General features: G+C 52.9%; 3 protein-coding genes across 6 annotated transcripts; all 3 read left to right on the forward strand.

The window, feature by feature from the left end:
- Window positions 1-2488: 2488 nt before the first annotated feature.
- Gpc2 (glypican 2) lies at window positions 2489-8996 on the forward strand. Its single transcript, XM_052754782.1, has 10 exons — window positions 2489-2812; window positions 3482-3640; window positions 3951-4273; window positions 5038-5118; window positions 5811-5973; window positions 6220-6350; window positions 6491-6637; window positions 6727-6866; window positions 6957-7126; window positions 8083-8996. The coding sequence occupies exons 1-10, from the start codon at window positions 2647-2649 to the stop codon at window positions 8340-8342; spliced, it is 1740 nt and encodes a 579-aa protein (XP_052610742.1). The 5' UTR covers window positions 2489-2646; the 3' UTR covers window positions 8343-8996.
- Window positions 8997-9905: 909 nt separating this feature from the next.
- Gal3st4 (galactose-3-O-sulfotransferase 4) lies at window positions 9906-18334 on the forward strand. 3 transcript variants are annotated; one of them, XM_052754113.1, is made up of 4 exons: window positions 9906-10007; window positions 11427-11528; window positions 11778-12081; window positions 16967-18334. In XM_052754113.1, exons 2-4 carry the CDS (start codon window positions 11431-11433, stop codon window positions 18056-18058), a joined length of 1494 nt encoding a protein of 497 aa, XP_052610073.1. In that variant the 5' UTR covers window positions 9906-10007; window positions 11427-11430; the 3' UTR covers window positions 18059-18334. The 3 variants fall into 3 exon arrangements, with proteins under 3 accessions (XP_052610073.1, XP_052610075.1, XP_052610072.1); XM_052754115.1 differs by lacking the exon at window positions 9906-10007 and adding an exon at window positions 10015-10162; XM_052754112.1 differs by lacking the exon at window positions 9906-10007 and having other exon boundaries at window positions 11166-11528.
- Window positions 18335-19286: 952 nt separating this feature from the next.
- Window positions 19287-23696, forward strand: Trappc14 (trafficking protein particle complex subunit 14). Of its 2 annotated transcripts, XM_052754110.1 has the most exons (11): window positions 19290-19860; window positions 20115-20210; window positions 20310-20439; window positions 20555-20641; window positions 20773-20893; window positions 20988-21135; window positions 21438-21520; window positions 21607-21770; window positions 22345-22499; window positions 22644-22837; window positions 22952-23696. In XM_052754110.1, the coding sequence occupies exons 1-11, from the start codon at window positions 19444-19446 to the stop codon at window positions 23103-23105; spliced, it is 1749 nt and encodes a 582-aa protein (XP_052610070.1). In that variant the 5' UTR covers window positions 19290-19443; the 3' UTR covers window positions 23106-23696. The 2 variants fall into 2 exon arrangements, with proteins under 2 accessions (XP_052610071.1, XP_052610070.1); XM_052754111.1 differs by lacking the exon at window positions 22952-23696 and having other exon boundaries at window positions 19287-19860; window positions 22624-22735.
- Window positions 23697-23885: the final 189 nt, after the last annotated feature.

Here is a 23885-nt window from a genome sequence, read left to right on the forward strand (position 1 = left end):
CCTCATTCCACTTAGCAACTATCATGTGCTAAGCACTGTTACATGTTCAAGATAGGTTTAGGTAGCAAGATGAATTCAAAACTAGACATGTACTCTATTCTTGTTTTCAGGGTAGCCCAGGCTGGCCCTTTGAACTTACAATTATGATGTGCTAGTCTTGATGTTTATAAGATGTAAGAGAGCTAAGAACCAGTCAGCAGAGCTGGGAGGAGCCTCCAGTCTGAACCAGTACAGCATTTCCTCCCTTCCTCTCTTCTCTTTTCCCCTTCCCTGCCTTCCATTTTTTTGTTTGTTTGTTTGGTTGGTTGGTTGATTTTTATATGTTGTTTTAAAGCAGAGTCTCATTGGTTGTTTGGTTCATTTTTATATACTGTTTTAAAGCAGAGTCTCATGCAGTCCAGGCTAGCTTGAACTCACTATGCAGCTGTCCTTAACCTCTTGATCCTCCTGCCTCCACAGCCCAAGTTCTGGGATTACAGGTGTGTCCCACCACATTCAGCTTTCAGTGCAGTCTTTGTGCTGTTTTCATACAGCCCCACACATACTATAGAAAGCAACAGAGGGGAAAGCTGCTGGGGATACAGGAGGGGCCCCCAAAGGCAACAACCTCTCCCTCACCGACTGCACTCACCACTCTGCAGTATCCTGTGAGTTCCTGTCATCACAGGACAGGCTGGTGGAGGAACAAGGAGACAAGGCCATCTGTGCACTTCCCACAGACTTTTGACGTGGGGAGAGCACACTGTCTGAGGAGGAGTCATGAAGCTGAGAGGAGGGTGACCACAGAGTAGGCATGTTAATCCAGCTGTAGGAGAAAAGAGGAAAGTGTGTTTCTACCACAACTACTCCATCCCTGCCATGACCATCACCTTTCTCACCTAGGATATGGTCCTAGCGCCCCCCCCCCCCGCCCCCAGAGGGGACCAGAAACAATACAAAGAGGCAACCTAACCACGGTGAGGTATTAAGGTCACGACTTCCTCAGGGTTTGGCAAACAGGGCCGGTAATCCCAGCTACCCGGCAGGCTGAGGCAGGAAGGTCACCAAATTCCAAGCCAGCCTGGGTTATGGAATCCATTCCAGACCACCCTGGGCAATTTAGTGAGACCTTATCTTAAAATAAACAGGAAAAAAGAGGGCTGGGGATTACAGTTGAGTGGTAGAAGGCTTGTCCAACACGTTCAAGACTCTGGGTCCAATCTCCAGTATAGGCAAATAAAATAAATGAATGAATGAATGAATGAATGAATGAATAAGTAAGTAAGCAAATAAATAAATAAATAAATAAATAAATAAATAAATAAATGAAATAGGCTAGAGGATTTACACACCAGAGCAGCTTCAGGCATGAATCCCTTCCATAGGAGCGGGGGTTGGGGTGGGGATGGGGGTGGGGGGTGAGGGCACACTGGCTGGTATAAGAGAATGAAGCTTGGCCTCCAAAAACAAACCCAGCAGAGCACCTCAGAGTTCCTTTTCTGGAAACCATTTCCCGGTTACACAGGGAACGGGAGACGAGGAATGATTTGGAGGTAGAGGGGGCCCTTCGAACTGGCTTCTCTATTTCCAGACAGCGCGGTCTAAGGCCAACCCCAGGAGGCTTATTCGAGCTGAGGGGGGGGGTCTCCCGTTTGGGAGACTACCCGTCTCTCCGGGTCAGAGGATGGGATTCTCGGCTGCCATAGCAGCCACCACAGAGGCACAGAGGACGGAGGGGCAGGGCGGGCAGGCGGGAGGGTCGGAACGCGGCCTACTCGTGCTTCAAAGGGGCCACCTCACTGTTGGAGCTCGGAAGAGTGACTCTAGACGAACACAGTTGAGGAAAGGTCACCACCTCCGGGGTTCCTTCAGGTCTCAGTGGACATCCCACCTGTGACAGGGACGCCCCGCCACTGGCGGCTTTACCTCCTGCGATGGCGGGCGGGTAAAGCCTAGAAAAAACGCGGGAAGGCACGAGATTCGCCGTGCGCAGGCGCGAGATCAAACTGGGCTTCGCGCGGCTGGGGAGTGTCGCGAGACTTGGGAGAGCGCGAGCTCGTGCTAGACACGTTCCAGTCACACAGCAGGCTCGGGCTTCGAGCAGCCACCAGGCATGAGGCATGCATCCCAGTCACGTGGGCTCGAGCGCGTGCGGGTCGCTCCACCCTGGCCACGCCCCCTTTCCCTTATGTCTCCCCCTTCATTGGCTGGGCGTTCAGCGCCTGCCTCCGGCCCGGCTTCTCAATTGCAATAGGCTCAGTTTCACGCAAGCCCCGCCTTTCGAGCAAGAGAGCCACGCCCCCTCTCAAAGCCACCTCCCCCTACCTCACCAACCTCCGCCGTGCGGCCACGCTCCGCCCCCTGCCGAGGTCCCCTTCCACATTGGCTTCATTTCTACCCTGGCCCCGCCCCCGAGGCCGGTTTCCTCTTATCATTGGCGAGCCCCCGCTTCGGGCCCCGCCCCCTGTCCCGCTCCCTGGCTCCCATTGTCTCCGCAGATGCCGCCTGGTCCAGCTATCGTGCTGGGGTTGTTCAGTTTTGGGGGGGGGCACGCTCTTTCTCTTTTCTTCGAGACGTCCCGCGGCCGAGAAAGGAATTCTAGAGTTCCGTGGAGTCCTCTTTTCTCCTTAGGACCCACTTTGCCCCGTCCCAGGGAGGAGAGCAGCTATGTCCGCCCTGCGTCCTCTCCTGCTTTTGATGCTCCCTCTGTGTCCCGGTCCTGGTCCGGGACCTGGGAGTGAGGCAAAGGTCGTCCGGAGTTGTGCAGAGACTCGGCAGGTGCTGGGAGCCCGGGGATATAGCTTAAACCTAATCCCTCCCTCCCTCATCTCAGGTGAGAAGAAAGAGGAAGACCGAAAGAGTCCGGGGTGGGAGGGGGCGGGCACGGGTCCTCCCCATCTCACAATGACTTTTTCCTTTCAGTGACCATTCTGATAATTGTTTCACCTCCTAGGCATCTTTCTTCTCCTCCTCCTCCTGTAACCTCCTTACCAGGATCACAATAATCCTGCTGCTCACATAATAGCGCTCACTCAATCCCCGCCCAAGGAATTCCCCTCTCTGTAATTAGCCCACCCGTTAGTGTCTTTCTTAGCAGCCAGGAATTCCCTTGCAATTTCTGTGAGCTTCTTTTTTGATAATACTTTCTTGCTCACCAAGTAGCACCACCCCTACAAACCCCATTCTTCATCCCATAGCTGTCCCATAAATCCTCGGAGGCGTGGGGTGTGCCGTGTTGGGGAGGGTCACCTGAAGACACTCTGGTCACTAATTTGGCCCTCAAGGCAGCTGTCAAATAGACGATCCCATGACAAATAGGGGTGAATTTGGCATGGGTGAGGGACAGACAATAAAGGAGGGTTCAGGTAGGGCTGAAGGGGCAGACAAAGGGAAAAGCGACCGGGCAGGTGGAAGAGAATGATCAGCCCCCAGAGACAGGTGGGAGATGGAAGGAAATTCATAATGTCCCTTCTTGCTATCATCCACTGTTTCCTCTGCCCAGGTGAGCACCTTCAGATCTGTCCCCAGGAGTACACCTGCTGTTCCAGTGAGACAGAGCAGAAGTTGATCAGGGATGCTGAGGTCACCTTCCGTGGCCTGGTGGAGGACAGTGGCTCCTTCCTGATTCACACACTGGCTGCCCGGCATAGAAAGTTTAATGGTGAGGACCTTTGGGGGTCCCCAGATGTGCTTCAGACCTCTTTATGCTGATAGTTCCCACCCAGCTTCCTGTCCCCACCTCCTGCAGGCTAAGGCTGCCCACCAAACACCCCAGAACTCCCCACAACTGCCTGGCCATGCCTGTCTCCAGTTCCCACTCCACATTCTCTCCAGTCCCTAGCCTGCCAGCTCTCCGACTTGCTCGGTTTTCTAATTCTTTTGCCTCTTCTTCTCCTCGTTCCCTCTCCTGTCTCTGCCCTTCCTCTGCTCTCCCTCTCTATTCCCTCTCCCCATCCGGCCACCCGTGTTAGAGTTTTTTCGGGAGATGCTGTCCATATCCCAGCATTCTTTGGCCCAGCTCTTCTCGCATTCCTATGGTCGCCTGTATTCCCAGCACGCCATCATCTTCAATAGTCTGTTCTCTGGCCTGCGGGACTACTATGAGAAGTCTGGCGAGGGGTTGGAGGACACCTTGGCGGATTTCTGGGCACAGCTCCTGGAGAGAGCCTTCCCTCTGCTGCACCCACAATACAGCTTCCCTCCTGACTTCCTGCTCTGCCTCACTCGACTCACCTCTACTGCTGATGGCTCTCTGCAGCCCTTCGGGGACTCACCCCGCCGCCTCCGCCTCCAGGTGAGGGGGTCCCACGACCCGAGCTTCAGCATCCTCCCACCTAGTGACCTCTAATTTATGAATCGCCATCTCCAAGACAGTCTCCCTGTTCTGTGCCCATGTCACCTCATGCCCTGCAGCTCAGCCTTTCTCTGACTTGGTGATCCCCATCTCAAGCTTGGTCACCTATGGCTGACCAGTGTTCCTTGGTCTCCTTTTAACTCCACGCCCACCCTCCTTCTTAGCCCTGCTTTTATATACACACTTGGCCTTCCACCCCCAGCTGCTTTTCTGCTGACACCTCTCTAGTCCTCACACAGTGACGTCCTGTGGTTCAACTAAACATGAACTGGGCACTCCATAGTTGGGAATCATTTTTCACTTACAGTATCACATTGAATTGTCACCATAATTGTTTGAGGTAAATAAGAGCATCCTTACTTTGTAAAGGAGAAAAATGGAGCTCCCGAGCAAGTCCCATAGCCAATAAGTAGTAATGCTGGACTTCATACCTCAAGTCTTCTAACGTTTAAGTTCAGTGTTCTGATTCACAATCTATCCCTAAACCTTGTTCAACACAATCCTACCAGCTCTTTCCAAACACCCAATCCTTCTAGACCGTAATTCCTTTGGAGTTATTGAACCTCTCTCTTATATCACCCAACAGTGTACCCACCCAAGTTAACCCCACAAACCCAATTTCCTACTGTCTCTCAGCTCCAGTCTTGACTAAGTCACAATAATTTTTGTGTTTGTTTACTTTTTCCTTACCTTCTTTCTTCCAGATAACCCGGGCACTGGTAGCGGCCCGGGCCTTGGTCCAGGGTCTGGAGACCGGAAGAAATGTGGTCAGTGAAGCGCTTAAGGTTAGAGGGACCTGAGTATGGACAGAGCCTAGGGGGTGAGGAGACAGGCGCCAGCTGGCGGGAGAGGCCTGGAGCTGTCTCTCCTTACCTGCTCCTGGGCTCTGGTGTTCCAGGGCACATCAGGAAGGAAGGCCAGAGTCAGGCCTCCACTGGGTCTGGGACACGATCTCCTGTGACTTCTGATTCTCCCCACTGGTGACTCACGTGCCTTCTGCCAGTCTCGGAGGGCTTGTTTATTTCCATAGCAGTTCAAGATTGTAGTGAACCCCTCAGTGCCCCCCTCTCTCCTCCCTGTTGCTGAAGGCCTCTGTACGGCACTGGTCCTGTCCCCAACCTCACCTCCTGCCCCCTCCCTCTCTCCTCAGCCATCTTGGGCTCACTCTTGGCCCTGAATCCTTCCTTACCACCTCCTCCCCAGTAACACTCTAGTCAAACACTTCTCATGAAGTCCAATCAGCAACCTTGCCTCTGGGTACTCCCCTTCTCAGCCCAGGCTCCCGTAGCAGCCTGGTGCTGTCATGGGGGGGGGGGGTGTCACATGGGGTCACCAGCCACAGTTGCTTACGTCCAGCTTCCAACAGATAGCCTGGGGAGGTGGGTCAGGATCTCTGACCTCTATGCCCGGCACCAGGCTTACTAAGAGCAGCCTAGGTATTCATGGATACCCAGACCCATTCTCTACCCCTCCCCAGGTGCCCGTGTTGGAAGGCTGCAGGCAGGCCCTGATGCGTCTGATCGGCTGCCCACTTTGTCGGGGAGTCCCCTCGCTTATGCCCTGCCGGGGCTTCTGCCTCAATGTGGCCCATGGCTGCCTCAGCAGCAGGGGACTGGAGCCGGAATGGGGCGGATATCTGGGTGAGGGGCCTCAAGAAAGCCGGAGGGGAGGAGGGCCCTGAGTAAGGTTGGGGGTCATTGAGTGAGAGAGTGGCCTAAAACCATACGGGGGCGGGGGAAGAATAATAGGGAGGTGGGCTTTTCTCATGTGATCACGCACACCACCTCCAAGCAAGCAAATTGCTCGTTCCTCTTAAGGACCTAGTGAGATTGGTGGGAATATCCTAGGTCAGCGCACATACTTTGTCTTTCCCCCCTGCCCTCAAGATGGTCTCCTGCTGTTGGCTGAGAAACTCCAGGGACCCTTTTCCTTTGAGCTGGCTGCAGAGTCCATTGGGGTGAAGATCTCAGAAGGGTTGATGCACCTGCAGGAAAACAGTGTAAAGGTGTCAGCCAAGGTAGAGAGAGGGAAGGGTGGAGGTCAGGTGTGGCTCACAGTGTGGATGTCAGAAACAATAGAGCATCTGGGGGAGACTAGATGGGGACACGGTGTGGTTTGCTTCAGAGTGACTGCGTTGGGGTCTTTTCCCGTGCACAGGTGTTTCAGGAATGCGGGACCCCGCATCCCGTGCAATCTCGTAACCGTCGAGCACCAGCGCCCCGAGAAGAGGCAAGCCGGCCATGGAGGGCGGCGGCCGAGGAAGAACGACCCACGACGGCAGCGGGCACTAATCTGCACCGCCTGGTGTGTAGAGGAGCTGCGGGTGCGGGTGGGCGTGGCGTGGCAGGCGCTCAGCTCAAAGATGCGCTGCAGCTTTGTTTTGTGTCGCACAGGTAGGGGAGCTCCGCGAGAGACTTGGCCGAGTGCGGGGCTTCTGGGCTGGATTGCCCGTGACGGTGTGCGGGGACTCGCGCATGGCGGCGGACCTCTCACACGAGGCGGCACCCTGCTGGACTGGGGTTGGGAGAGGCCGGTGAGGCTCTGGCGGTAGCGGCGGGAGCCGGGCTGCTGCAGAAGGAGGGAAGGCAGGCAGCGGGAGTCTTTCGGGGTGTTGTGTCCTCAGGTATCTGTCGCCTGTGGTCGTGGGCTCCTTGAACGAGCAGATTCGCAACCCCGAGTTGGAAACCTCGGGTCCCGATGTCCCGACGCGGCGGCGGAGGCTACATCTCCGAGCAGCTACGGCTCGGATGAAGGCGGCTGCGCTGGGTCAGGACCTTGACATGCATGATGCTGGTGAGGCCCAGAACCCCATCCCGCACCGCCCCTTGCCCCGGGTCGGCTGGCCGTCTCCAGCAAGTCTCCCCTAGGGGCCCGCCCATTGCTTCTCACGTCCCGCCCACTGCCCTCTAGCTTCATCCTCCGCTGCGGGCCAGCTCCCTGCTCTGGAGCTCAGCCCACTGCCTCTCTGCCGGCTCACTGCCCCCTCGAGTACCTGCTTCCCGTTGCCCCTGACACCACCCCGCACTGCGCCTCCACTCCCGCCCATCTCCCTTTGAGTCCCACTCCCTGCCCCACTAGCCCCGCCCCCCATTAACTAGCCTCATTCATTCCTGTTCACTTAAGCCTTTCTTAAGTGCCTGTTTGAAAGGTCTCCATCCTTGATTGTGGTGGAAGACGCAAACATTCCTGCAGAGAACGCTGAGGAAACTTAGTGTAAAGAGCAGTACTGGGGACAGGGAAGCTAGCTGTGGGACCACTGGGCTGCCCCGCCCCCACCTCCCGATTAGCCGGAAAGAAACAGACACTCACATTTTATTCTTTGTCTTGGTCACTCTCCCTACTCCTTCCTCCCTCATCCCCCGTTTCTCTGCTTTTGTGTTCTATGGCTTCTTGTCTGTCTTTCTCCCTATCTCTACCCATTTCTGTCTGTTTTCTGTCTCTGGCTTTTCCCCTCTCTCATTACCTTCTCCCATCTCCATGTCTGGTGTCTGATTTCTGATGGTGCGTTCCCTGCCCTGGCATTCCTGTCCATCACTCTTACGTGTGTGTCCTTCTTTGGTCTCTCTTTATCTTTTTTTTTTGTATATTAATTATGCAAAATAATGGGTCTCGTTTTGACATTTTCATGCATGCCTATCTATAAAAACATGTGCTTTGTGTTTTATCTCCATTTCCCTTCCATTTGCATCATTCCCCTCTCTTTTTCTCTCTCTTTCTGCCGTCTACCTCTGTCCTCTGCGTCTGCACAGATGAAGATGCCAGTGGCTCCGGAGGGGGACAGCAGTATGCAGATGACTGGAAGGCTGGGGCGGCGCCTGTGGTCCCCCCAGCCAGGCCTCCACGGCCACCTCGCCCTCCTCGAAGGGATGGTCTTGGGGTCAAAGGAGGCAGCGGCAGTGCCAGATATAACCAGGGCCGGAGCAGGAATCTGGGATCATCTGTTGGTCTCCATGTTCCAGTCACCATCATCCTCTTCCCCTCCGCCCTGACCCTGCTTGGATTTCGATAACCAGGGAGGGGTGCCCTAGCATCAGAAGGGTTAATGGCCCTTTCCACTCCACCTCCCTCAGCTCAGCATGAGGGAGAGTGGAAGGGGGCTATAGAGAGGGTAGAAAGGGACTTTGTGGGTGAATGGCTGGGGCCCCAGATCCAGGAGTTTCCCATTGATGGGCTGGGGGGGTAGATGGGTGTTCATAATATTTATTTTTTCATTTGGGAACTGGGGATATTTATTTAGGAAGGGAGTATGGTTCAGCTCTTTTAAGGTTTGGGGCTCAATGATGCAAAAGGCAGGGGGTGGGATGTTGGGGAATGGGTTGAAGGAACTTGGAAGTGGGGAGGGGGATACCTGGTATTGAAAATGGACACATAAACCTAGCTGGGAGTGATGTCGCACGCCTGTAAACCCATTATTTGGGAGGCTGAGGCAAGAAGATTGAAAGTTGGAAACCAGCTCACACAAAAACAAAGCTAGGTGCTGACGGTGGGACAGGATGGGGTAGGGGAGATGGACCTGGGTTCTATTGGCTCTTTAAAGCATCTGTTTAAGTGGGGGGAGGGGGGAGGCTCATCTTGTGACCTTTGCCATCCACATCCTTCAAAGCTTCCATTTCATATTTCAGTGTTCAAGTCTGTTTATTGGTAAATAAATAATAATTTATTGGACCATGCGTATGGCTTTCTATGTGTTTGTGTATGTGTGTGGTGTGCATGTATACACCCAGAGGCCAGAGGAGTACATCTGTCCTGCTGTATCACCCCGTCTAATCCCTTGAGACAGGCATTCTCACTGAACCTGAAGCTAGGCTGGCAGGAAGCTCCAGCGATACTCTTTACCCCCCCCCCCCCATCACTAGAGTCACATGCAGATGCACTTGTGGCCATGCCCAGCTTCTTCACACGGGGCCAGGGTCCTTAGGCATATGTAGCAACTTCCCTCTTGGGCATCTGTAACTGGCTCAGTTTCTAGCTGCTTCTTGCCTCTTGGAGTCTGTTCCCTAGGAGCAAGCAGCCCTAACAAAGGAACAACCCCAGATTTCCCAAGCCTGAGGTCTGACTATCTTAATCTATTAAAAGAGAATTGTGGTAATCAAACAGGAATCACATGAGGAAGTACCTGTAAAATGTGAACACCAGGCCTGTTTACATTAACACACCTCTATCCTTGCCTTAGGGGTAAGGGGAGCAATTCTTGGCAAACTTTGGCTATCATGTCTGTCTGTCTGTCTGTCTCCTCTCTCCCCTCTCCCCTCCTCTCCTCTCCTCTCCTCCTCTCTCTCTCTCTCTCTCTCTCTCTCTCTCTCTCTCTCTCTCTCTCTCTCTCTCCTCTCTCTCCTTTCACCTGAATAAATCTTTTGTTTTGTGGAAAGCCAAAAAAAAAAAAGATGTAATTGATTCCTACTTGGAAGGAGTGTAGAAGTGGCATCTTTCAAAGGCAGGCTAGGTTATCTTTTCCCCAGTGGACTGGTAAAGGGGCAGGGAGGGGAGAGACCCAGAGAGAACGGATCAATGCCCAAGCAAGCAAGTAAGCAGCTACTTGGACTGGCGGGACAAAGGGAGGGGAGAGGGAGGAGTCTGGGTGCTGAGAAAAGTTTGTAGGGAAAGTTGATCCGAGCAGCCGGGCGGTGGCTGAGGCAGCCCGACCTGATTTTTCGACTGCTCTCCTTACGGCCTGGTGAGTGGCTAGAGAAGCTGAGGCTGGAACGCGTGGAGGGACCTTTGAATTTATGGATGGAGACTTGAGGGGTTCACAGAAGACCCTTAACAAAGGGCTGACGACAAATGAAGCCGTCACCAACGCTGCAGAGGGGACCGTGAACTGGGATTCGGGTAATGAGAAGAGCTTGAGATGGATGGGAAGAAATAAAGTTTAGCTCGAGATAGAGGAATTGCTGGCTGAATTCTGGGGGCTGTGATGGGGGAGGGAGTTGGGGATAATGTCAGAAGGAGGCGGGTCTCTGGATAGCGAATTTGGATTCTTTTCGCTTGGGGTCACCCTGGTAATTCGGGCAAGGGGGCTGTCAACGCTCGCTGAAAGGACCTTGATCTTTGATTGCAGGGTGTGATCTGAAAAGGTGGAGCTACACTCCAAGTTCATTAGGAAGCTTAGGGCCCGGGAAAGAAGAAAATCAATTTCTCTCTCTCTCTCTCTCTCTCTCTCTCTCTCTCTCTCTCTCTCCCCCCCCCCCCCCCCCACACACACACACACACACACACCGTGCACTGATAGACAGGATTAGGAAGCATTTGCACCAGCCCCTTTTAGACCTTGGGGTCTGCCTTGTGCTGAATGGGAAACAGCCTTGCCAGCAGGAACAGTGGCTCACATCACTCCTCTAGGTCCACCCACCCCTCTTCCTCCTCCTGGGTTACCCAACCTGTTCCTATCTGATCCCCCACATTCTCTCCTAAGGTTTCCCCCATACTAGTTCCAGAAGGAGGGAGGTCCTTCATTCCTATTTGTGATTGACAGAGGGGCTCAGAAGGCAGCCAGAACCTGGCTTGACAATGCCCTCACCATGAGCCAACAGGTTCAATCTTATTTTGGTGTCTGTTTCCTTTGAGATCTGGGTCCTGGCTTTCTCTCCTTCTCTTTTAAATATCTAAAGTTTGGAAGGGGGTACAGTTGGAGAGTTAGGGGTTGGCTAAAGACAAGCAAGGCTGGCAGAACAAGGAATAGATGCCAGGGCATCTACAAGGGTCTGTAAAGAGCACACACAAATACACACACACACACACACACACACACACACACACGCACACGCACACGCACACGCACCAGGCCACTCCCCATACCTGCCTCAGGTCTCAGTGGCAGGAGAAGAAGAAGAAAAAGTTCTACCCTTCTCCTTAGACTCCTCTCCTTCCCCCTCATTTCCCTTCTAGACGCTGACAGAGGCAAAAATCTGCTAAGTCAGGGGGCAGACTCAACCAGGGCTGCGAGCAGGCCTGGGGAACGAGCCCCTGATCTCCAAAAGGTGCCTTTCCCGCTGCACAGCCATCTCCAGCTGTCTCTGCCACCCATGGCTCTTGGTCAGGGCTCTGTCACTGTCTAGTGTCACTTGTGATACATGGGTCCTCTGTCTCCTGCCAGGACCATGAGGCTCTGGAGGCCTGGGAACCTAGGGGTGGCTCTGGGAGTCTTCATGACCATCGGATTTGGCCTCCAGCTCTTAAGGGGACCATTCCAGAAGAGGTGAGTCCCCATCCTGTCCTACCTCTCCGATTATTACCCTCCCCCAACCTACTCTTCCTTAATCCCATATGGGGATGTGACCCTTGGAGGTAAACACTCATGGGGTGTGTGTGTGTGTGTGTGTGTGTGTGTGTGTGTGTGTGTGTGTGTGTGTAAGCATTGCATTCCTACTGTCCATTCCTTACAAGGACCCACCTGCTCCACATAATGGCAAGGGACAGGGACACTCCCCTTCCTTTCTCTTTCCAGGTTACCTGGGCTACAGCTCCGACAGTCCTGGATCCCTTCATTGGGACCAACTGTTAAGTCTTGCCTACCACGACAGCGGCTTGTGTTCTTGAAGACCCACAAATCTGGGAGCAGCTCTGTGCTCAACCTCCTTCATCGCTACGGGGACCAGCAGGGGCTACGCTTTGCCCTGCCTGCCCACTACCAGTTTGGCTACCCAAAGCTTTTCCAGGCCTCTAAGGTCAAAGGCTACCACCCCCAGAGTTCCGATACCAAGAAGCCTTTCCATATTCTCTGTCACCACATGAGATTCAACCTAAAAGAGGTGAGCAGGTTCAGGGAGGGTGGGGTAGACTTGAAAAGAGATCTCCACAGGCTTGTGGTCAAGATCTGTAAGAGAGGGATGCCATGATTTGGTATGGGGGTTCACCCACAAGTTGGACCCTAAGACATAAAAATGAGGTTTCCTATTGCTCATTCTACAAGCGCCCTTCCTCTGGGGCAAGTGTAGTGTTGGGAGCCAGAGTGTTCCTTTCTCTCATAAGGGAGCTGTGTGTGGAGGATGCATGTGCTTGTGGAGGCCAGATGTCAATTCCAGATGTGTTTCTCACTTTCCACCTCAGCTTTGGAGACAAGCAGGGTCTTTCACTGAACCTGGAACTTACTGATTCAGCTAGATTGGCTGGCCAGCGAGCCCCAGGATCTTCCTGTCTCCATCTCCTTAGTGCTGGGGGTTATGTGTAAAAGCCACGTTTGGAAACTTCATGTCACTTCTGTGTTAAGCCCTCAACAGAGTACAGAATAGTCAGACCAATAAACCCAGAACTGAGGAAGTTGAGACAGGAGGCAACTGGAGGTCAGACTAGGGACGTAGCTTGTCTAGCATGTATAAGGCCCTGGGTTCAATTCCTAGCCCCACATAAACCAGGTTTGGTGGTGCACACCTATAATCCTAGCACTTGGGAGATGGAGCCAGAAGGCTCTGATATCAAAAAGTTAAAAAAAATAAAAAAATAGTTGAAGGCCAACCTGAGCTGTATAACCAGACCCCCATCTCAAAAACAAACAACAATGACCACAACAACACAAAAAGGATCCCAATTCCAACCCCAAAGGAGACTTCTCTTAAGAGAGATGAGCCCATTCTCTCACAGGCTTAACCAGTGCATGCTTGTCGGCAGAAACAGAAGCACCGGGGCACTGGGTGTGGTGGCTCACGCTGTAATTCTAGCCCCATGAGGGGTAAGGAGCACCTGGCAGAAGAACAGAGAAAGATTGGTGTGGTGGGCGAGGAACTTAAAAGAAAGATTGGTAGAGGCAATTATGCTTCCTGCTTTCTCCTGTGTGTGTGTGTGTGTGTGTGTGTGTGTGTGTGTGTGTGTGTGTGTGTGTCTGTCTGTCTGTCTGTCTGTATCTGTATTTGATACTGGATCTCATGTAGCTCAGACTAGTTTCGAACTCACTAAGTAGCTAAGGATGAGCTTGAACTCCTGATGCTCCTGCCTCCATCTCCTGAGTGTTAGGTGCAAGTGTGCACAAACCACTATCCGTTTATGTAGTGGTGGGGATGGACCTCAGCACTTTGTGAATGCTAGGCTAACACTCTACAAAGTGAGCTGCTTCTCCAGCTCAGACGTTCTTGGGGTGGATTTTTTTTTTTTTTGATAGTTACCATTATGACACTCACCATTAGCCCAGAATGTCCCAGAACTCATGGCAATACTTCTATCTCAGTCTCTCAGAGTGCCAGAATTATAAGTGTGAACTACAATGTCCAGTAGACATCAAATATTCTTGGTGTTTTTGTTTTGGTTTTTAATGAAGTACTGGGGGTTGATCCCAGGGGTTCCTCACACATGCTAGACAAGCATTTTACCACTGAGCTATATCCCTAGCCCTGACTGGGCATTCTTAGAGGAAGCAAACCATCACAAAGACATGATGATGCATGTATACATGTGTATATCGGGAGAGTATGTGCAGCCAATAGAATAGCAGGGACCGCCAAAACACTTTATTTTGAAACAGGCTCTTGTTACATACCCTGGGTTTTCCTTGAACTCTTAGCTCTCGTCCTTCCTCAGCCTTCCAAGGGCTAGGATTACATGTGTGAGCCACCATACCCAGCATGCCCTTGTTGAAGGCAGAGCAGGACAGCTGAGGATCGTGAAGGTGATGATAGGAGCAGCGAGGGGCCACTGTTGTATGACAAGGGGCTCCTGATAAGGGTGGGACAGTAACAAGGATCACTGAACTCAGTTCCTCGAATGGCTGAGAGATGACCTTCATGGTCAATGCCATTCATTTGACTGCCTACCATGTTCCAGGCACTTCCACACTCTTCCAGATATACTAATCCAGATTTATACCCAAAGAAACAAAGGCTCTGATACCATCAGTGAAAAGCCAAAGTCACACAGATAGCAAATGGTAGAACTGGGAACAGTTATTTTTAATGCCAGAGACAGTTAACTACCTTCTCCTTTTGGGGCGGGGTTGGGGGGCAAAAACAGATTTCAAAGGCTCTGCCCTCTGGGCATGCCCATATTAATGAAGAAAGTCAAAAAACACTCAGTTAAGGAAAGGCATAATTTAAAAAAACAATCTTCCTGTGTAGGATGTGCGTGTCCCTAACTGTGATACAGGCAAGGGTGTGTCATGGAGCATATGTGGCAGTCAGAGGACAACCTTGTGTTAGTCCTCACCTGCCACTGCATTTGAGACAGGGTCTTTTTTGTAGTCCGTGGCTATGTATTCCAGGCTAGCTCGTCTGTGGGTTTCTGGGGACTCACCTGTCCCCACCTCCCATCTCACCATGGGAGGTTACAGAGGCATGCTACTACGTCTAACTTTATGTACCTGGGTCATGGGGATTCAAACTCGGGTCCTCACACTTGCACAGCACTTTACCCACTGAGCCATCTCTCCAGCCTGTCATAACTCCTTTTTTTTTTTTAAAAAAAAAACCCATTTATGTTTATTTTTTTTTCCTCAGTAAATTTTCAGTCTGTTCTTAAATCTTCACTCTACGAAATGTGAACCATCATATTGTCCTCAGGCTGTCTCCTGCAGAGTTGGGGTGGGGGACAGGAGTTTGGGGAATGAAATTTCTTGACAACAGGAGAAATGTAACCATTTGTTCTTTTGGGGGAGGGATGGTTAAAGACTGATGGATGCCTTTTTGCCGATTTGGGGGCTTGCTCATGTGGTTTCCAGATGCATAGCATAACACCTTAAATTCCAAATAAGTTCCTATTATCATTTTGGAGATTGATCCAAACTTATTTATTTTATTCATCTGAAGATTCATTTATTTGTGTGTGAGAGAGACAATGTGTGCCTATGCATGTACAAGGAGGCTTAGAAAGGATAGCAAGGAGTTCTCTCTCAGGTATCATTCTCTGTCTATTCCTTTGAGGCAGGCTCCCTCCCTGACTGAACATGGGGCTAGGTTCTCAGCTAGGCCAGAAGTCATCAAGCCCCAGTGATCCTCCTGTCTCTGTCCCCATTGAAGATAGGCTTACGGGCATTTGTAGAGATACCTGACTCGCTACATGGATGCTGGGATCTGAAGACTGGTTCTCATAATTGCAGCATACAAGGTCTTAATTACTTAATTACCTGTCCAGCCCCTGATCCTAATTTTAAAAACTCCCTTAAGGACAGACTTACTACCAATTGCCACTGTGATAGAGAAAGGTTAGATTCCATGATAAAAGTCATTATCAGGGAGTCTGGGAACTATTAACACAATATGTCAGTCAGTCTGCAGGGCTATGTTACAGCACAACCCAGCCTGATTCTCAAGGCACCTGTTGAGTAATAGAGAGAGACACACATCTCAGACTTTAGTCCTACCCATTTTCCAGCACCGCACCCCCTGACCCCTGGTGTGCCCTACTTCAGGAGTATCTTGTTCTCCAAGATCTTCAGGAATTCAGAAGTGCCTTGCGGTACATCATCTTGGACTGGTCTGAGAACGCATCTGCTGTCCCTGATGGAATCCTGAGGAGCCTCAAGTCTAGTTGTTTTCTTGAAGCTGTGACCCAGAGTCCCAGAAAAGGCATTTAACAGTTTTTGTTGTGTGTGTGTGTGCTGGTCATGTTGGCACCTGTCTGTAATTACAATGCTCAGGTGGCTGAGGCAAGAGTTCAAGGACACCCTAGGCTGCATACGTGTGATCCTGTCTCAGAAAGGGATGGGGAGATACAGTAAAATGTTTACCATGCGAACCATTTCAGCAGCTGAATTTGATTCCCAGAACCCAGGTAAGAAAGCTGGGCATGGTAGCAGGCTCTTGTGTTCCCGGCATTGAGGAGGCAGAAACAGGTGAGTCCCTGGGGCTCCCAGACTAGCCAGCCTTGCCCAGTTATCTCTCACTTGGGCCAGTGAGAGATCTTGTCTTGAAAACAAAGGTGGACGATGTCTGAGAAATGAGGCTCTCCCCCAGAGTCCGTATGCACAAGAGCACACATATGAACACACAAAAACTGAATACAAAGATCTTTTATTGTAAAAGTAAACACCAAGTCTGGTTCTTAGAGATTTTAGGTGTGTGCCAGCAGCTCCCAGGGTTCTACCCGTCTCTGTCTCCTCAGCACAGGGCTTATTATGGGTGAGCACCACTGTACCTGGCTTTTAGGTGGGTATTGGGAGTCTGGACTTGGGTCCTCATGCTTTATGGACTGAGCCATTTCCTCAGCCCCAGGTTTGAGAGGGGTTTTGTTTTGTTTGTTTTTTTCTGAGGCAGGGTTTCTCTGATAGCTTTGGTGCCTGTCCTGGATCTCTCACTCTGTAGACCAGGCTGGTCTCGAACTCAGAGAGATCCGCCTGGCTCTGTCTCCCCAGTGCAGGGATTAAAAATGTGGGCCACCACTGCCCGGCTGAGAGTTTTTTTTTTATCAACTAAAGAAGACACAAAGACCCAAGGAAATTGACGATCCAGAGAAGCTTTGTGTGGTCCAGATTTCTGACTAGCTGCCATCTCGTGTATTCATCTCAGTCACCTGGGAACCTCTGACTACTTCCCTTTTGCAGACAAGTAAACTGAGTCTCAGAGGTGATACAGAATTTCCCCCAAGATCATCCAGCTAATGAAGGAAGCCAAGGGGTGACAGCAGAGCTCTGAAGGCTCACCAGAGCCTTAGCTTGTACTTATCTTCTCCTCAGTCAAGTTCCGTCTCTGTGTCTGCTCTTTCTCTCCTCTGCAGGTACTCCAGGTCATGCCTTCTGACAGCTTCTTCTTTTCCATTGTCCGAGACCCAGCGGCTCTAGCCCGCTCTGCCTTCTCCTATTATAAATCAGCTTCATCGGCCTTCCGAAAGGCACCGTCTTTGGCGGCCTTCCTGTCTAATCCTCGAGCCTTCTACAGACCCGGGGGCCGTGGCAACCACTATGCCCGCAACTTACTATGGTTCGACTTTGGTTTGCCCTTCCCCCCAGAGACGAGAGTCAGTCCTCATCTACCCAGAGACCCCAACCCCCTCCAGCTACATATTGTGCCTTCTTCTGGTGCTGGCCCTGGAAGTCTCTTCCAGCCTATGACCACAGTTGCTAATAGTCATGAGCAGCCAGCCAGTTTTGCCTCTTCGGATTTTGGGCCCTCATCTTTTATCCAGTGGGGTCTGGCCTGGTTGGACTCGGTCTTTGACTTGGTCATGGTGGCTGAATACTTTGACGAGTCATTGGTTCTGTTGGCAGATGCCCTGTGCTGGAGTCTGGATGATGTGGTGGGCTTCATGCACAACGCCCAGGCTGGAAGTAAGCCGAGGCTCAGTGCTGTCAATCAGAGTACGGTGAAAGGTGAAGATCAGCAGCTGACTGCACGGGCCCGGGCTTGGAATAACCTAGACTGGGCTCTTTATACTCACTTCAACCGGAGTCTGTGGGCACGGATAGAACAATATGGCCAGAGTCGGCTGCAACGGGCCGTGGCTGAGCTCCGGGCTCGAAGAGAAGCTCTGGCTAAACGTTGCCTGATGGGAGGTGAGGCTTTAGACCCCAAATACATCACCGATGTAAGGCTCCGTCCTTTCCAGTTCGGTTCAGCTAAAGTTTTGGGCTATGTCCTTCAGAATGGACTGAGCCAGAAAGACCGAGAGGAATGCGAACGCTTGGCCACCCCTGAGCTACAGTATAAGGACAAACTTGATGCCAAGCAGTTCCCCCCGACAGTCTCCCTGCCTCTCAAGACCTCAAGGCTACTTCCCCCGTATCTATCGGATTACAAATTAGAACACAAGTGGCCGGCGGCGGCGGCGGAGGACAGCCAGATACACCTTCCCTTTCCTTGGAATGAATAGGAAGTTGGCTCTAAGGTGAGACTGGAGTTGTCTGGCCTTTCTGGAGGAATTCCAGCAGCATCTGCCCCCACCCTCCACCTCCAGCTGCTCACTTTGCCTCTTCAAGTCTCAAGACAGGTTCATGTAGCAGTTCCCCCCAGAGCCCCTGGGAGGGGCCAAAGAAGAGTGAGCCAGAGAAAGTTGGGGGACCATTTCTCTATGAAATCTTGGTCACGGAGCTGTGTGGATTTCACTGTGAAAATATTTGCTGGATGAATAAACGCTATGAAACGTTTACTTTTTTAAAAAAAAATTATTAGATTTATTTTTTGTGTGTGTGTGTGTGTGTGAACGAGTGTTTTGCCTGCATGTGCAAATGTGCCCACAGGTCTCCTGGAACTGGAGTTACCAATGATCGTGAGCCATCATGTGGGTGTTGGGACCGAAGCCCTGCTCCTCTGCAAGAACAGCAAGTGCTCTTACCTCAGAACCATCTCTCCAGCCCCCAGTTATTAGTTTTATGTAGGGCTCTCAAAAGGGAAGGGATGGGGAATCTTTTGTTGGATAGAAATTGGACTGGAAAGGGTTCTTTTTTTTTTCTTTCAGTATTTCCTCAAGGAATACAGCCCATTGGTAAAATGAATGACTAGCATGAGGCTGAGGGTCATGTATGCCAGACACTTCACACACGCACACACAAGCATACTACCAAAAATAACCTCCACCACCACCACAAAAGTCCAAGAAAATGACAGGGGGGTAGCTCAGTTGGTAGAGTGCTTGCCCAGCATGCATGAAGCCCTCAGGGATTCCCTCCTCAGCCCTGCATAAGTCAGACCTGACGACACCTGTAATGCCAGCCCTCCGGAGAACCCAGGCAAGAGAGTCAAAAGTCTAAGTTCATTCTCAGTCAGATACGGTGTTTAAGGCCAGCTGGGGAAACCTGGGAAACCCTGTCATAAAAAGAAAGAATCGTGAGGGGGTTGGGGGAACAGAAAGAGAAAATTAGGGAAGAGAGCAAGGGAGAGAGGTCAGAAGAGAAAGAAAGAAGGCGGGGAGAAGGAGGAGAGGCGAATAAAAAGAAATTCTACCCAAAGAAGCCTGTCAAGTCTCCTACCAATTCCTCAGCAGCCTGCATTCACGACCCCCACCCCCGCGGCCCCAGCCATGCAACCTCGGAGGCTACTCCCCTTCCCTTCCCTTCCGCTTCCGGTTTTTCTCCGGTCATTCAGCCCCGCACCCCAGTTCCGGCGCCGCCGGGTCTGGGTTCCGGGTTCGTTTCCCTGGTTTCCGGGCCCGGCTGGTGTCTCCCGCTGCCGGGCGGAGCAGCGGCCCTCGGGGGGGTCGGGACTCGCCGGCCGAGCTCCCGCCGGCCCGGTCTCGGGTCGCGTCGCCTTCCCCGCCCCATGGAGTCCCAATGCGACTACTCGATGTATTTCCCGGCCGTGCCGCTGCCGCCACGCGCCGAACTGGCTGGGGACCCGGGCCGGTACCGGGCGCTGCCCCGGCGCAACCATCTGTACCTAGGGGAGACGGTCCGCTTCCTGCTGGTGCTGCGCTGCCGGGGCGGCGCGGGGCCCGGCGTCGGGGGCGGCGCGGGCTTGGCATCCCGAGGGGCCTGGACCGAGCTGGCGACTGCCCTGGCCGCCCTGGCCTCGGTCAGCGCCGGAGGGGTGCTGCCAGGGGGCGGCGGCGGCGGCGCCGGCGACCAGGATGCTGAGCCCCCGGGGGGAGGGGACCCAGGGGGCGGGGGCTTGTTTCGAGGCTGCAGCCCCCTTCTCACCCACGGCCCGGGCCCTGCTACCTCAGGGGGAGCGACCACGGTGAGGATCTCGGGGTGACGAGGGCTGAGGGGAGGTTGGCTGGGGCCACCGAGGAGGCAGTTTGGGGCATGGACTCTTTAGGGACCTGACGCAGGAAGGCAGGTGAAGATAGCATTGTCCTGCCTTGCAGAGGGACCTAAGGCAGGAAGGGGATGACAGCGAGAGGAGGACGTAAAGACTTGCCCTGTCTTGCAGCGAGGTTGAAGAATCCTGCATCTTTGATACTGACTTCTCACCCCTTTCATAACCCCTAGCTGCCTGTGGAAGAACCGATCGTGTCCACAGATGAGGTCATTTTCCCACTCACTGTTTCACTGGATAGACTGCCCCCAGGGACACCCAAGGCCAAGGTAGGATGACAAAGCTGGAGCTGTTGCCCTATAATTCAGACGACATTTCAAGACCCGTCTATCAGACCTGAATCATGGTCCGATGGCTCCTGTACCTAGATTGTAGTGACCGTGTGGAAGCGCGAGGTCGAGGCACCGGAAGTCCGAGATCAAGGCTACCTGCGCTTACTACAGACTCGATCTCCTGGGGATACTTTCCGCGGAGAACAGAGCGCCTTCAAGGCCCAAGGTGGGGGAGAGGAGGAAAGCTAGAGCTTGGAGGAGGGGTAGATTAGAGGGGCCAGACTGGAAGGGACGAGCTGTAAGGTAGTGGTCTGATTTCTTGCCTCATTCTCTCTCTGCAGTAAGCACCCTGCTGACGCTGCTTCCCCCTCCAGTTCTGAAATGCCGGCAGTTCACTGTGGCTGGAAAACACTTGACCGTCCTCAAGGGTGAGCGGATCTGCAGGCTCAAGGCTTGAACAGCTGCAAGGGAGTGGACTGGAGGGCAGTGATGGGTCTGTTATGCTAGGTAAAGGGGGTGGGGTCTCACTGCTCTCAACTGGGCTGGTTCCCCTACACAGTGCTGAACAGCTCTTCCCAGGAGGAGATCTCCATCTGGGATATCCGAATCCTCCCCAACTTCAACGCCAGTTACCTGCCTGTCATGCCGGATGGCTCTGTACTTCTGGTGGACAATGTCTGGTGAGGTCCTGGGGAGGGGCAGGGATGTTGAGTGGTGCGGACAGAGATGGGATATGGCAAGCTCAATGCACTGCCTTCTTTTCTTCTGAACTAGTCACCAGTCTGGGGAAGTCTCCATGGGCTCCTTCTGTCGGCTTCCTGGTACCTCTGGCTACTTCCCCTGTCCACTTAGTGCTCTGGAGGAACACAACTTCCTGTTTCAGCTGAGAGGGGGTGAGCAGCCCCCTCCCGGGGCCAAGGAGGTGAGCTGCTGTGTTCGCATAAGTGATGAAAACAGAGGGAACTGGAGATAGGGTTCAGTTGATAGAGTGCTTGTGTACCGAGCACAAAACCTTAGGTTCTGCCCTCAGCATTCAGGCGTAGTGGCATGTGCCTGGGATCCTAGCACTTGGGAGGTAGCAGGAAGTTCAGAAGTTCAAGGTCATCCCTAGCTACATAAGGAGTTGCAGACCAGTCTCAAAGAATAGACAACGGAAGGGAAAGTCCATGGGCTTAAGAGAGGAAAACTCTGAACATGCGAAGTCTCCCTTTGTCCTGTCTGCAGGGTCTTGAAGTCCCCTTGATTGCTGTGGTTCAGTGGTCCACCCCAAAACTGCCCTTCACCCAGAGCATCTACACCCACTACCGGTGAGTATGTGGGAGACCCACCAGGCACTTTTCCTGCTCACCTCTGCCTAACACATACACCCAGCTTCCTCTTCCACTGCTCCTAGCCTGCCCAGTGTCCGCCTAGACCGCCCCTGCTTTGTGATGACTGCTTCTTGTGAATCCCCTGTGCGGACCTACGAGCGGTTCACTGTCACCTACACGCTGCTCAACAACCTCCAAGACTTCCTTGCTGTGAGGCTTGTGTGGACCCCGGAACACGCACAGGCTGGTGGGTCACCTACCAGGCTGAGACCTTTTCCCCTGGGAGGGACAGGGAAAGCAAGTGGTAGGGTAGTGAGAACAGCTCCAGGTGGTGTCAGCCCCACCTCAGTGGGTGACTGCAATACCCAGATGGCTCTGCTGAGTTCCTGGCTAGTCAACCTGGGTCACAGATGGGGTGTTAAGATAGGCAGTGGGCAGAGACACTGGATCTACGCTTTCTGGTACAAGTCGTCCGTCGTCATCCCCCCCCCCCCCCCCCCCAGTTACTAGCTCTGTGACCTTGGGTAAGTTACTTTGTCTCTCTGGGCTTCTGTGCTCTCTAAAACTGAGTAAATAACATCTCATGGCTTGTTACGCATATTAACGAGTTAGCGCACGATATTGGTTAGAACAAACCTCAGCACACAGCAGCATTAACTACCACTGTCTATAACCCTCAGCAAAGATAACATTTACTCAGTTTACTCCACAGAGCACCTTGCAAATTAAACGCCCGCCCCCCCCTCCCCAATGCTGGTAAAGACCTATGGGAGCTGAGGAAAACTGTCCAGTGCTCACGGGTACCTGCTTTCTGTCCCCAGGAAAGCAGCTGTGTGAGGAAGAGCGTCGGGCCATGCAAGCAGCCCTAGACTCCATCGTCTGCCACACGCCCCTCAATAACCTTGGCTTCTCCCGGAAGGGCAGCGCACTTACCTTCAGTGTGGCCTTCCAGGCCCTGAGGACGGGGCTCTTTGAGGTGGGCCCAGCGTTGGGTGGAACATTTGGGGTTTCCTAGCTTCTAGAGGGGAAATGTCTTAGGTGGCACTGGAAGGCTGGGCACAGGGAAGGTGAAACCCAGTCCAACCTGGGTCTGTGTGAAGGTCTGCATCTTCCTACCCAGCTGAGCCAGCACATGAAACTGAAGCTCCAGTTCACGGCCAGTGTGTCCCACCCTCCGCCTGAGGCCCGGCCCCTGTCCCGCAAGAGCAGCCCTAGCAGTCCTGCTGTCCGGGACCTGGTGGAAAGACACCAGGCCAGCCTAGGCCGTTCTCAGTCCTTCTCCCACCAACAGCCTTCCCGTAGCCACCTCATGAGGTAAGGGACCTGGACTGGTGTCAAGGTGGCCAAGAAGGAAGTTGGGAGGCAGGAGCAGGGCGCTGGGAGGGATGCTGCACCCTCCCAGAGCCCACAGCCTCTGTCTTCTCCCAGGTCTGGCAGCGTGATGGAACGCAGGGCCATCACACCCCCTGTGGCCTCTCCCGTCGGTCGTCCCCTCTATCTGCCCCCGGACAAGGCTGTGCTTTCTCTAGACAAGATTGCCAAGCGCGAGTGTAAAGTCTTGGTGGTGGAGCCCGTCAAGTAGCACCAATCTGCTCACTCAGCTCCGTACACTCCAGAAACCCTCAGCCCCCGGAGGGCTCCTTGTTCCTAGGCGGCGTCTCCCACTGGAGGCAGAGAGGCCCTTCAGGGCTGCCTGTCTGTGTCTGCTGGTGAGGGATGAGGGCGGAAGCTGTGAAATGTGCAGCACGGCTGCAGCTCGGCCAACAGTATTCCCCAAGTTCTCGTGGGGGGGCTGGCCCCACCCCAGCAGGGCAAGGGGCTGCAGGCGCTCCCTTGTCCCAGTCCTTCCCTTTGTCCTGAGTTTACAGAGTACTCTCATCCTGTTCAGTCCTCTCTGCCTCTGAAATTCCCTTCCACCCACCCGCAGGGCTGAGATTAGAGGGTGGCAGTGGTAAAGGGACCCCAACAATGACAATGACTCTCCTGTCTCAGGGGTTGGGGACATAGCTAGGTGGCCTCTTTCTGCCCCTCATGTTTACGTTGGCAGCCTGAAGCACTTTAAGTTCCGTTTTCTTGGTTTTTTTTTTTGTTTTTTGTCTGTTCCTGTAACTTATTCTCTGACTACATACATCTTCCAACTGAAGTAAACCTATTAAAAGCTGTTCAGGAGGGAGTCTCAGTGTTGTCTGTGTTGACCACACGGGAGGTCGCCTTCAGTATACAAACAGCTGCCTTCCTATCCATGATTCTCCAATTCCTAGTTTTACTTATGTTGGTTTTTTGAAACACCCTAGACTGGCCCTGAAACCACTATGCAGCAGCCCAGGCTGTCTAAAACTTGATGCTCCTGACTTGCCTCTCA

Source organism: Peromyscus californicus, unplaced genomic scaffold (assembly GCF_007827085.1).
Source record: "Peromyscus californicus insignis strain IS unplaced genomic scaffold, ASM782708v3 Scaffold_2__1_contigs__length_46816999, whole genome shotgun sequence".
Classification (NCBI taxonomy): domain Eukaryota; kingdom Metazoa; phylum Chordata; class Mammalia; order Rodentia; family Cricetidae; genus Peromyscus; species Peromyscus californicus.